Consider the following 8849-nt stretch of genomic DNA (forward strand, 5'->3'; position numbering starts at 1 on the left):
TACCTGGTGAACAATCAGTGTTTGCTTGATTGAGACTGCTGTGAGGATAGTAGTGGATTCTTCCAGTACATGTGCTATGCAAAGGACTACCTTATGAAGTTTTATATCTAAATTAATTTGCCCCAGCAATCCTATTAGAAGTACTATTGTTACAAGCCCCATTCTGTAGATGAGGAAACAGCCATAAAGACGTTGAGTAACTAAGGGCCTCAGTAATTAGTAAGGGGCAGAGCGCAATATTGAAACCCAGGCAGTTTGGTACCTAATTTAAAAATGATGCAATGCCTAATTCTCTATCACCTCCCAGCTGACAGAGTGCAGGGGAAGTGCTTAACAGTGTAGGCGGATAGGAACTGCTCAATCTGGCGTAGTTATTTTCAGGGAGTCGGTGTCTCTGAGGGCGCTTGGCGGGTGAACCGGAAGACCAGCGACCGGAGAGGCGGGCCAGGAGAACTACAACACCCACAAGGCTCCGCGCCTTCCTCTGAGGCACTTCCGATTGGCTTCGGGCTGGGAGGCCGACTATTGGTTCTCTGTGGGCGGCTTGGCGAGGACTGGAGGGCGAGAGCCGTGCTGATTTTTAGATGGGTAAAGTTGCCATCAGCCCCGCCTCAAACACCCGGAAGTAATCTCCCTGGGCGGCCCACGTGTAGCGGAGAAACGGGAGTTTGGCTGGGTCGGGGCCTGGCCCAGCGGCTGCGGGCTGACTGACTCCCCCGCCCCTCCTCCCCCCACCAAGCGACTCCGACACTTTGAGGGCCGTTTTTGAGAACGCGGGGCCTGAAGCTGATTGAGGGAGGTCCCCGCTGCCTCCCGCTACCCAAATTGTGCCTCATGGAGTCTACATTCAGCAGCCCCGCGGAGGCGGCGCTGCAGCGAGAGGCGGGCGCTGGCGGGCTGCGCACTCCTCTTGGGGACCTGGACCGAGTGTATGAGCTGGAGCGAGTCGTTGGATTTGTCCGCGACCTGGGGTGTCAACGGGTGAGGAGCGGATGGGTCGCCTAGAGGATCGGGATCTTGGGTGATTTTGTGAGGATGGGAATGAGGGGAGATGCTTCTCTGGGAGGAGGGGCTTTGAAGGTTAGGTAGGGACTCCCGGGAAGGTTTCCCTTGAAGAGGAGAGGCTGTTCCTGACTCCATGGTTTATGCTTACAGGTGGCCTTGCAGTTCCCTGATCAGCTATTGGGAGATGCTGGGGCCGTGGCTGCACGACTGGAGGAGGCCACAGGGTCGAAGGTGTTCATTCTGGGAGACACAGCCTATGGCAGGTCTGAACTGGAGCTTGACGATAGAGGGTGGGGTGGGTCTAGGGATCCAGGGCTCATGGCATTTCCCCTCTATGACAGTGTCTGAGCCCGATGGTTGTGTTTCTCCCTGATGGTGACGATTTCTCTCCTGATACTAGCTCTTCTCAGTGACGATGTCTTCTTTTCATAACATCATATTCTTCATTGACCACATTTTCCATCGATGACGGCAACGCTTTTGTCGATGAGAACCCATCTCACTAATGGTATCTCCTCTGCAGCTGCTGTGTGGATGTACTGGGTGCTGAGCAAGCTGGAGCTCAGGCCCTTGTACATTTTGGCCCTGCCTGCTTAAGCCCTCCTGCCCGCCCACTGCCCATTGCCTTCGTCCTTGGTCAGCGATCTGTGGCCTTGGAGCTCTGCGCTAAGGCCTTCGAGGCCCAGAACCCAGACCCCACAGCGCCTGTGGTGCTGCTGAGTGAGCCGGCCTGTGCCCACGCCCTGGGTGAGGGTTTTGCCTGTGCATGCAGGAAGGGTGGGCTGACCAGTAATTTCCCCATGTCAGTACACTCCCATGGAGTTCTCAATATGGGCTTGACCCCAGCCTCTGCTTTTGGGTCCCATTCAGTCTCCTGGGGATGAGGGGGATCCTGCTTTACCAGACCCCAACCCCGACACCTCCTCCTTCTTCCAGAGGCCTTGGCCACCCTTCTGCGCCCACGGTACCTGGACCTGCTTGTCTCCAGCCCAGCTCTTCCCCTCCCAGTGGGCTCCCTCAATCCAGATCCTGAGCCCCTGGAGCGTTTTGGGCGCCGCTTCCCCCTGGCTCCAGGGAGGTGTTTGGAAGAGTATGGTGCCTTCTATGTGGGGGGCTCTGAGGCCATCTCTGACCCTGACCTTGACCCAGACCTGAGCCGGCTGCTCTTGGGCTGGGCACCAGGGCGGCCCTTCTCCTCCTGCTGCCCAGACACAGGGCGGACTCAGGATGAAGGTGCCCGGGCTTGGCGGCTAAGAGCACGTAGACACTATCTGGTAGAGAGGGCCAGAGATGCCCGTGTGGTGGGGCTGCTGGCGGGCACGTTGGGTGTGGCCCGACACCGTGAGGCACTGGCACACTTGCGGAACCTGACACAGGCTGCTGGCAAGCGTAGCTATGTGTTGGCCCTGGGGCGACCCACGCCTGCCAAGCTTGCCAACTTCCCTGAGGTGGATGTCTTTGTGCTGTTGGCCTGTCCTCTGGGTGCCCTAGCCACCCAGCCTTCTGGCAGCTTCTTCCGGCCTGTTTTGGCACCGTGTGAGCTGGAGGCTGCCTGCAACCCTGCATGGCCACCTCCAGGCCTGGCTCCCCACCTCACACATTACGCGGACTTACTGCCTGGTGAGTCGTGGGGGCACTGCCTAGGCTAAAAATGCTTGGGGCATGGAGTTGGGGGCCAGTATGGATCCGCTTTCTCCCTCCCTCCCTTCCAGGCTCTCCCTTCCACGTGCCCCTCCCTCCACCTGACTCGGAGCTGTGGGACACCCCAGATGTGTCACTCATTACTGGGGACCTCCGACCCCCACCTGCCTGGAAGCCATCAACTGATCCTGGATGCTCAGCCCTAACCCCGAGGCCCCAGCTGGAGCTGGCTGAGAGCAGCCCTGCAGGTGAGTGTGGCAAATCTCCACTCCCATCTGAATTCTTCCCCCATGTTCAGGCCACTCAGCCTCAACCCCCTCCCTCTGCAGCCTCATTCCTTAGTTCCCGGAGCTGGCAGGGACTGCAACCTTGCCTGGGTCAGACACCGGTGACGGCAGCTGTGAGCGGAAGACGAGGGATTGCCATCGCCTACGAGGATGAGGGAAGCAGCTGATACCATGTGGGGCCAGAGCCACAGGTGGACTTAAGACCTTTAGTGCTCCCTGCACCAATCCCACTCTTCTGCCAGGATCCTTGAAGGAGCCTCTCACTGAGGCAGCCCCTCACTGGGGATAGGATTCAGCTCTTCCTGTCCTGTCCTGGCACTGGCACAAGACTTAGCACATATTGGCTTAGTAAATATCTGTTGTTTGACAGATGGGGAAACAGCTTTGGGTCTTCCCTGAAGCTTTCTGGGCCATCTGTTCTCCTGGGAACAGCACAAGACAGTTGAGGGTCTGCCTTTGTCAAAGGCAGGTGCTAAATGGTTTAGACCACGGTTTCTCAATCTTGGCACTATTGACACTTTGGGCCAGATAATTATTTGTTGTGAGGGGCTGTCCTGGGCATTGTAGGATGTTTAGCATCATCTCTGGTTTCTGCCCAGTAGGTTCCGGTAGCATGCCCCTCCCCAGTTGTGATGACCAGAAATGTCTCCAGATGTTGGCAAATGTCCCCTATGGGGGCAAAAGCATCCCCAGTTGAGAACCACTGGTCTGCACCTATGCTGTCCAATACAGTAGCCACATGTGGCTGTTCAAACATAAATTTGAATTAAGTAAGATTAAAAACTCAGTTTCTCAACCACACTAATCACATTTCAGTGCTCAGATAGCCACATGAGAGACAGTGCAGCTGTAAGACATTTCCATCATTGCAAAAAGTTCTGTCGGGCAGTGCTGGTCTACACTGACTCCAGTTTGTTTCTCAGGGAGATCACAGAAATGTGAATAAACCAGATAATTTTTCTCCTTGTTTCTTTTTATTCATCAAATACCGCAGGTCCTGCACAGGTGCTGTGGGTTGAGATCTGAATTGTATTTGACTGGATTCCTGTCCTCACAGTGTGGCTGGGAAGAGAGGCAGTTAAACAGGCAATTGCCACATGATGAAGCAATATTCTTTATGAGTAGGGAAGCCCCCAGGGGCAGCTGGAGCCCAGAAGAGGCTTCTCAGAGGGGGTGTTACCTAAGCCGGATCGCTTGGAGGGGAAAAAAAAAATAATCAGAAGTGAGGTGAAAAAGACATTTGGGCAAAGGATACACCATGCTAAAACAGGCATAAACCAGCATTGTGGGTGCTTCAGGCAAAGTGGAGTTGCTGGACCCTAAAGGTTCAGAGGGGTGAAATGAAATGACTCACCTCTTAATTCCCCACATTTGCTGAGAATCTCGGCATATTGGCGTTGTCCAGCGTGTTGAACAAGCAGGTGAACAGGGAGATGTGATTTCTGCCCTCAGGGATTGCCCAGTCTGCTAGTAGAGGCAGTTCTGTAAATTGACTGTGGTAACTAGGACAAGGTGGGCACCAATCATGTATTCTACAGATATGTATTGAGCACCCACTGTGTGCCAGGCACTGGAAATCCAGCAGTGAGCTCAGGAATCCTTTCATGGTGCTTACATTCTCGTGGTGGGGGAGATAGACACGGAACACTTAGTATGCAGAATGGTGATAAGGGCTGTGGTAAAGCTGGGAAGGAGTGCAAGAGAAGGGGCTGCAATATTAGACAGGATGGTCAGAGAAGGCCTTTTGAAGGTGAGCAAAGACTGAAAGAAGTTAGGAATGAACCACGTGGATAATTTGGAGAAGCAGAGGGAACAAGTGCAAGTGCAACGCGTTGAGGGTGTGACTGGTGTGTTCAAGGAACAGCCAGGAGGCCAGTGCAGTCAGAGGAGGGAGTCAGTGGGGAAGTATTAGGAGATGAAGTCGGGTAAGAGGCATGGGGAGCCGCAACAGTAGAGGCCTAGTAGGCCATTTTAAGGACTATGGCTTTTATTCCGAGGGAAATGGGGGCCTCCGAGGTATTTCAAAGAGAGTGACATGATCTTGCTGAAGTTTCATTAAGGATCGCCAGGGCGGCGGGGGAGCCCAGAGCGGGCGCACTCCCCTGCCTCTGGTTAGGGAAGCCTTCCTGGGGGAATGGTATCCCAAGACCAATAGGTGTTGGCTGGGCCATGGGGTGAGCACGAAGAAGCGTGCTTCAGGCAGAGGAAACAGCATGCGCTCAGTCAGGGACGGAGCGGATACTCTCGTGAAACTGTGGGGGACGGTCGTGGGGAGGCCTGCGAGGTCAGCACTGGCTTGGAGGCTAAGCTAGGGCGGCGGCGAGCAGGAAAGCAGGGCTGGTGCGCCGCAGCAGGGCGGAGTGTCGGGGCGCAGAAGGAGCGAGCTTGAACGGACGCGAGACTGACCGGCCGGGCAAGGGGTCAAGGTACTCAGTAAGAAGGGCATCCGAGGCCCTTAGGGGCGCGAGACTACAACCACCACAATTCTCTGCGTCCGCACTTCCGGCATCACCAAGTTCCAGACCGGCGGCGGCGCCGGGGCGCCGGGCCCGGCGTGTGGTCACGTGGGGCCGGCGCGTCACGTGGGCGAGTCAGGTGACACTGCGGGGCGGACGGTGGACGCAGGGACGAGGTTTGAGCTCCGGGCCCCCCCTGCCCCCGACCCGAGCCCCTCCGTCGTTGCCGCCATGACTGGGCTAGTGCTGCTCTACTCCGGGGTCTTCGTGGCCTTCTGGGCCTGCCTGCTTGTCGTGGGTGAGGCCGGGCCCTGGCGGGCGGGGCCGGCATCGGGCCGAGCTAGCCCGGCTGGAGCCCAGCGGGGAAGCGGAGTCTTGGGAATACTGGGCCCCGGCGCGGGCTTTGCACCCCGGGCTCCTGGACTTGCCTCGCGTCTGTCCGGGCCTCTGACCCCGACAGAGGAGACCCGTATCTCCAGCTGCTTGGGGAGGGGCGCGGGCGGGGCTCGGTGGGGACCGCGAGCGCAGGCCTTGTCCGTTTCTGACACTGCCGCCCCCTTCCCCGGCTCCCTGCTGTCGTGCCTCTCTTGCTCTTGACCGGCCTGCTTGGGTCACGAGCCGGCTGCTCCAGTTCCTCTTTTCCCGGTAGTCTTGCTCTCTCCCCACACCCACAGCGTGTTGGGTAAACAGCGGCTCGGACTGGGCTGGCTGCATCTGGTGGGGCCTGGCCAGAGCTCTTGCTCCCTCCCCTCCTCCAGGGTATTCAGGCCTGCCGGTGGCTCCCCTTGACGGGTCTGGGTCTGGGAGGTGGTGTCACAGAGGGTATATGTTCCTGAGGGAGTGGCAGAAAATGGAGGTCTGAGTAGAGGAATTTGTATAGGCAGCTGTGCTTTTACGTGGGGCCAAGCCAGAGGACTCTCCCTTGACTTAGGTGTAGGCAGACCTTTTGGGAAGGTGGCCCATCAGCTGAGCAGTAACTTCTTGCCTAAGTTGTGGCGCTTCTCTCTAGAGAGCAGTCCCTAACCCCCGTTTTTCTCACTGCTGCAGGAATCTGCTACACCATTTTTGACTTGGGCTTCCGCTTTGATGTGGCATGGTAAGGGAGAGGTTTCCCCTAGGAGCTTCTTTGCCGCCTGCCCTCTCTGATCTGATCCCTACCCCACCCCACCCCCGAGCTGTCTGGGATGGGGACCTTTGGGAAACATGAAGTGTTTTGTCTCAGCATTGAGGACTGGGGGTGTTGGAGGGGGGGTGGGGGTGGATTTTGTGCCCACTTCTCCACCAGGGCTGAATTGTCTTCCCCCGTCTGCACACCAGGTTCCTGACGGAGACTTCCCCCTTCATGTGGTCAAACCTGGGCATTGGTCTAGCTATCTCTCTGTCTGTGGTTGGAGCAGCATGGTGAGTGTTGGGGTCATGGGTCAGGGGAGGGGCTGAATCATAGCAAGTGGTGTCACTGGGTTCTTAGTCATCTCGGGGGCAACCACAGGATTGGGCTTTGCTCATTGGTTTCTTATCCGTCCACCAGGGGCATCTATATCACTGGCTCTTCCATCATTGGGGGAGGGGTGAAGGCCCCCAGGATTAAGACGAAGAACCTGGTCAGGTAAGTGTAGGACCCTTGTAAGGTTGTCAGAACCAGCTGCATTGGTAGCTGCCTGTGCGTTTGACCTGCCTGATGTGCTGCTCCTGACCAGCCTCCTGTTGGGGTCGGATGTCAGTGGGGGAGAGGTGGCTGGAGACTCTTCAGGGAGGAAGGTTGGTTTCTTTCTCAACTCTTTCTCCTCTCCACCCCCTAATCCCCCGCTACCACTACCAGCATCATCTTCTGCGAGGCTGTGGCCATCTATGGCATCATCATGGCGATTGTCATTAGCAACATGGCTGAGGTACGGAGGACTAGGTGGGGTGGGCATCTATTCCAGTGTGTTCTATATATTGCTTAGTGATGGTGGAGGAGGGGGAGTGGAGTAGGGGGTGATTTCTGATTATTTCTCTGCTTCCCTCAGCCTTTCAGTGCTACTGACCCCAAGGCCATTGGCCATCGAAACTACCATGCAGGTAGGTGGGTGTGTGAAGGCAAAAAGTTGGGGCTTCACAGCTGCTTCCCCCTCCAGTGCGCGCCCCAGCTTAGATTCTTCACTTTGATATTCTCTCACCTACTTTGGCCTGCTTTGTAGAGTTGGGGTGGTGGCTGGCCCCACTAGTCCATGTTGAATCCCTTGCCCTCATCTCTCCTTGTGTCTGGCTTGGCCTCAGTGCTCCCCTTCCATCCCTCCAGGTTACTCCATGTTTGGGGCTGGCCTCACAGTGGGCCTGTCTAACCTCTTCTGTGGAGTGTGCGTGGGCATCGTGGGCAGTGGTGCTGCCTTGGCTGATGCACAGAACCCCAGCCTCTTTGTAAAGATTCTCATTGTGGAGATCTTCGGCAGTGCCATCGGCCTCTTTGGGGTCATCGTTGCGATCCTTCAGGTGCTGAATCCCCCTGGGGAGCCTCTCTCCTTGTCCCCAGCCCAGCCTCACCCTTCTTGTGGAGGAGCCACAGTGCTCCCGTCTACACCTGTAACCATAAGAACCTCTTAAACAGTTTCCACCACCTAGTTCCCATCTTTTGGTTTTCCCCTTTTGAAGTTTTCCATTTATTTCTGTCTTCAATGTGGTATCACTGACAACTGTCTTTTTTTGTCTGTTGTGTCTATATATAAAAGATTTAGCTTCTCTTTCCTGTTCTGTTATTTTGTCTGTTCCTCTGTGTCTTTGTAGTCTAGACCAGGTTGGGATGCGTCTGTCTCAGTCCGTCTTGGTGTGTTTGACTGTGCTGTCAGTAGGACAGCACATCTGAGGTGTGTGTGATGAAGGACCAGCCTGAGTGTCTGAATGTGACTGTGGGCGCCTGACTGGGTTGACTCTTGGTGACTGGCACTGTCCATATGCCACTTCTCTCTGTCTTGTCTGTCCCACAGTTGAACTCTGTAATTGTCTCTGTGTCCCTGTTCACTGTGTTTTGTCACAGCATGTCCATCCTGGTCCAGTCATCCATCTGTTGTGGTCTGTCCGTCCTGCCATGGGTCTGATCATCTGTCATTTGTCATTGTCTAATCTATTTCTCTGTCCCTGACTGATTTCTCCTGTTCTTCTTTTGCAGACCTCCAGAGTGAAGATGGGTGATTAGATGATCTGTGTGGGCGGGGCCGTGCCCCACTCTTATTTATTTGTGGTTTTCCCGGGACAGCTGGAGCTGTGCCCCTTAGGCTTTCAGGGGGCTTGGTGTTCAGGGCCCTCCCTGCACTCACTTCTGCTGCCTGTCGACTTGGAGGCACTGCCTGGCTGGATCCGCAGTGTGGGGAGTGGGCTGCTGTTGACGGTGTGCAGCTTTGCACCCGTGTCCCACCTCCACCTCCAACCCATCTTCCCAGTGTTTGTGAAATAAACATGGTATTTGTCTGGGTCAGTGCTGCTT

At 55.9% G+C, this 8849-nt stretch overlaps 2 protein-coding genes across 3 annotated transcripts; both read left to right on the forward strand.

Annotated features, from left to right (window-relative positions):
• Positions 1 to 648: 648 nt before the first annotated feature.
• DPH2 (diphthamide biosynthesis 2) lies at positions 649 to 3894 on the forward strand. Of its 2 annotated transcripts, XM_068539716.1 has the most exons (6): positions 649 to 981; positions 1156 to 1268; positions 1529 to 1752; positions 1942 to 2625; positions 2718 to 2894; positions 2976 to 3894. In XM_068539716.1, the coding sequence occupies exons 1-6, from the start codon at positions 835 to 837 to the stop codon at positions 3098 to 3100; spliced, it is 1470 nt and encodes a 489-aa protein (XP_068395817.1). In that variant the 5' UTR covers positions 649 to 834; the 3' UTR covers positions 3101 to 3894. The 2 variants fall into 2 exon arrangements, with proteins under 2 accessions (XP_068395817.1, XP_068395818.1); XM_068539717.1 differs by lacking the exons at positions 649 to 981; positions 1529 to 1752 and adding an exon at positions 1406 to 1513 and having other exon boundaries at positions 1203 to 1268.
• A 1613-nt stretch (positions 3895 to 5507) lies between these two features.
• Positions 5508 to 8840, forward strand: ATP6V0B (ATPase H+ transporting V0 subunit b). Its single transcript, XM_068537930.1, has 8 exons — positions 5508 to 5687; positions 6437 to 6485; positions 6707 to 6790; positions 6918 to 6995; positions 7209 to 7278; positions 7399 to 7450; positions 7671 to 7861; positions 8535 to 8840. The coding sequence occupies exons 1-8, from the start codon at positions 5621 to 5623 to the stop codon at positions 8559 to 8561; spliced, it is 618 nt and encodes a 205-aa protein (XP_068394031.1). The 5' UTR covers positions 5508 to 5620; the 3' UTR covers positions 8562 to 8840.
• Positions 8841 to 8849: the final 9 nt, after the last annotated feature.

The sequence above is a fragment of the Eschrichtius robustus genome, chromosome 3 (assembly GCF_028021215.1).
Source record: "Eschrichtius robustus isolate mEscRob2 chromosome 3, mEscRob2.pri, whole genome shotgun sequence".
NCBI lineage: Eukaryota > Metazoa > Chordata > Mammalia > Artiodactyla > Eschrichtiidae > Eschrichtius > Eschrichtius robustus.

Bases quoted from the DNA above. Each gene is read 5' to 3' on its own strand.
- DPH2 (XM_068539716.1), top strand. From the start codon at position 835: ATGGAGTCTACATTCAGCAGCCCCGCGGAGGCGGCGCTGCAGCGAGAG. The intron at 982-1,155 runs GTGAGGAGCGGA...TTATGCTTACAG, and splicing joins GCGACCTGGGGTGTCAACGG to GTGGCCTTGCAGTTCCCTGA. The intron at 2,626-2,717 runs GTGAGTCGTGGG...CCTCCCTTCCAG, and splicing joins TTACGCGGACTTACTGCCTG to GCTCTCCCTTCCACGTGCCC.
- ATP6V0B (XM_068537930.1), top strand. From the start codon at position 5,621: ATGACTGGGCTAGTGCTGCTCTACTCCGGGGTCTTCGTGGCCTTCTGG. The intron at 6,486-6,706 runs GTAAGGGAGAGG...TCTGCACACCAG, and splicing joins TTCCGCTTTGATGTGGCATG to GTTCCTGACGGAGACTTCCC. The intron at 6,996-7,208 runs GTAAGTGTAGGA...TACCACTACCAG, and splicing joins AAGACGAAGAACCTGGTCAG to CATCATCTTCTGCGAGGCTG.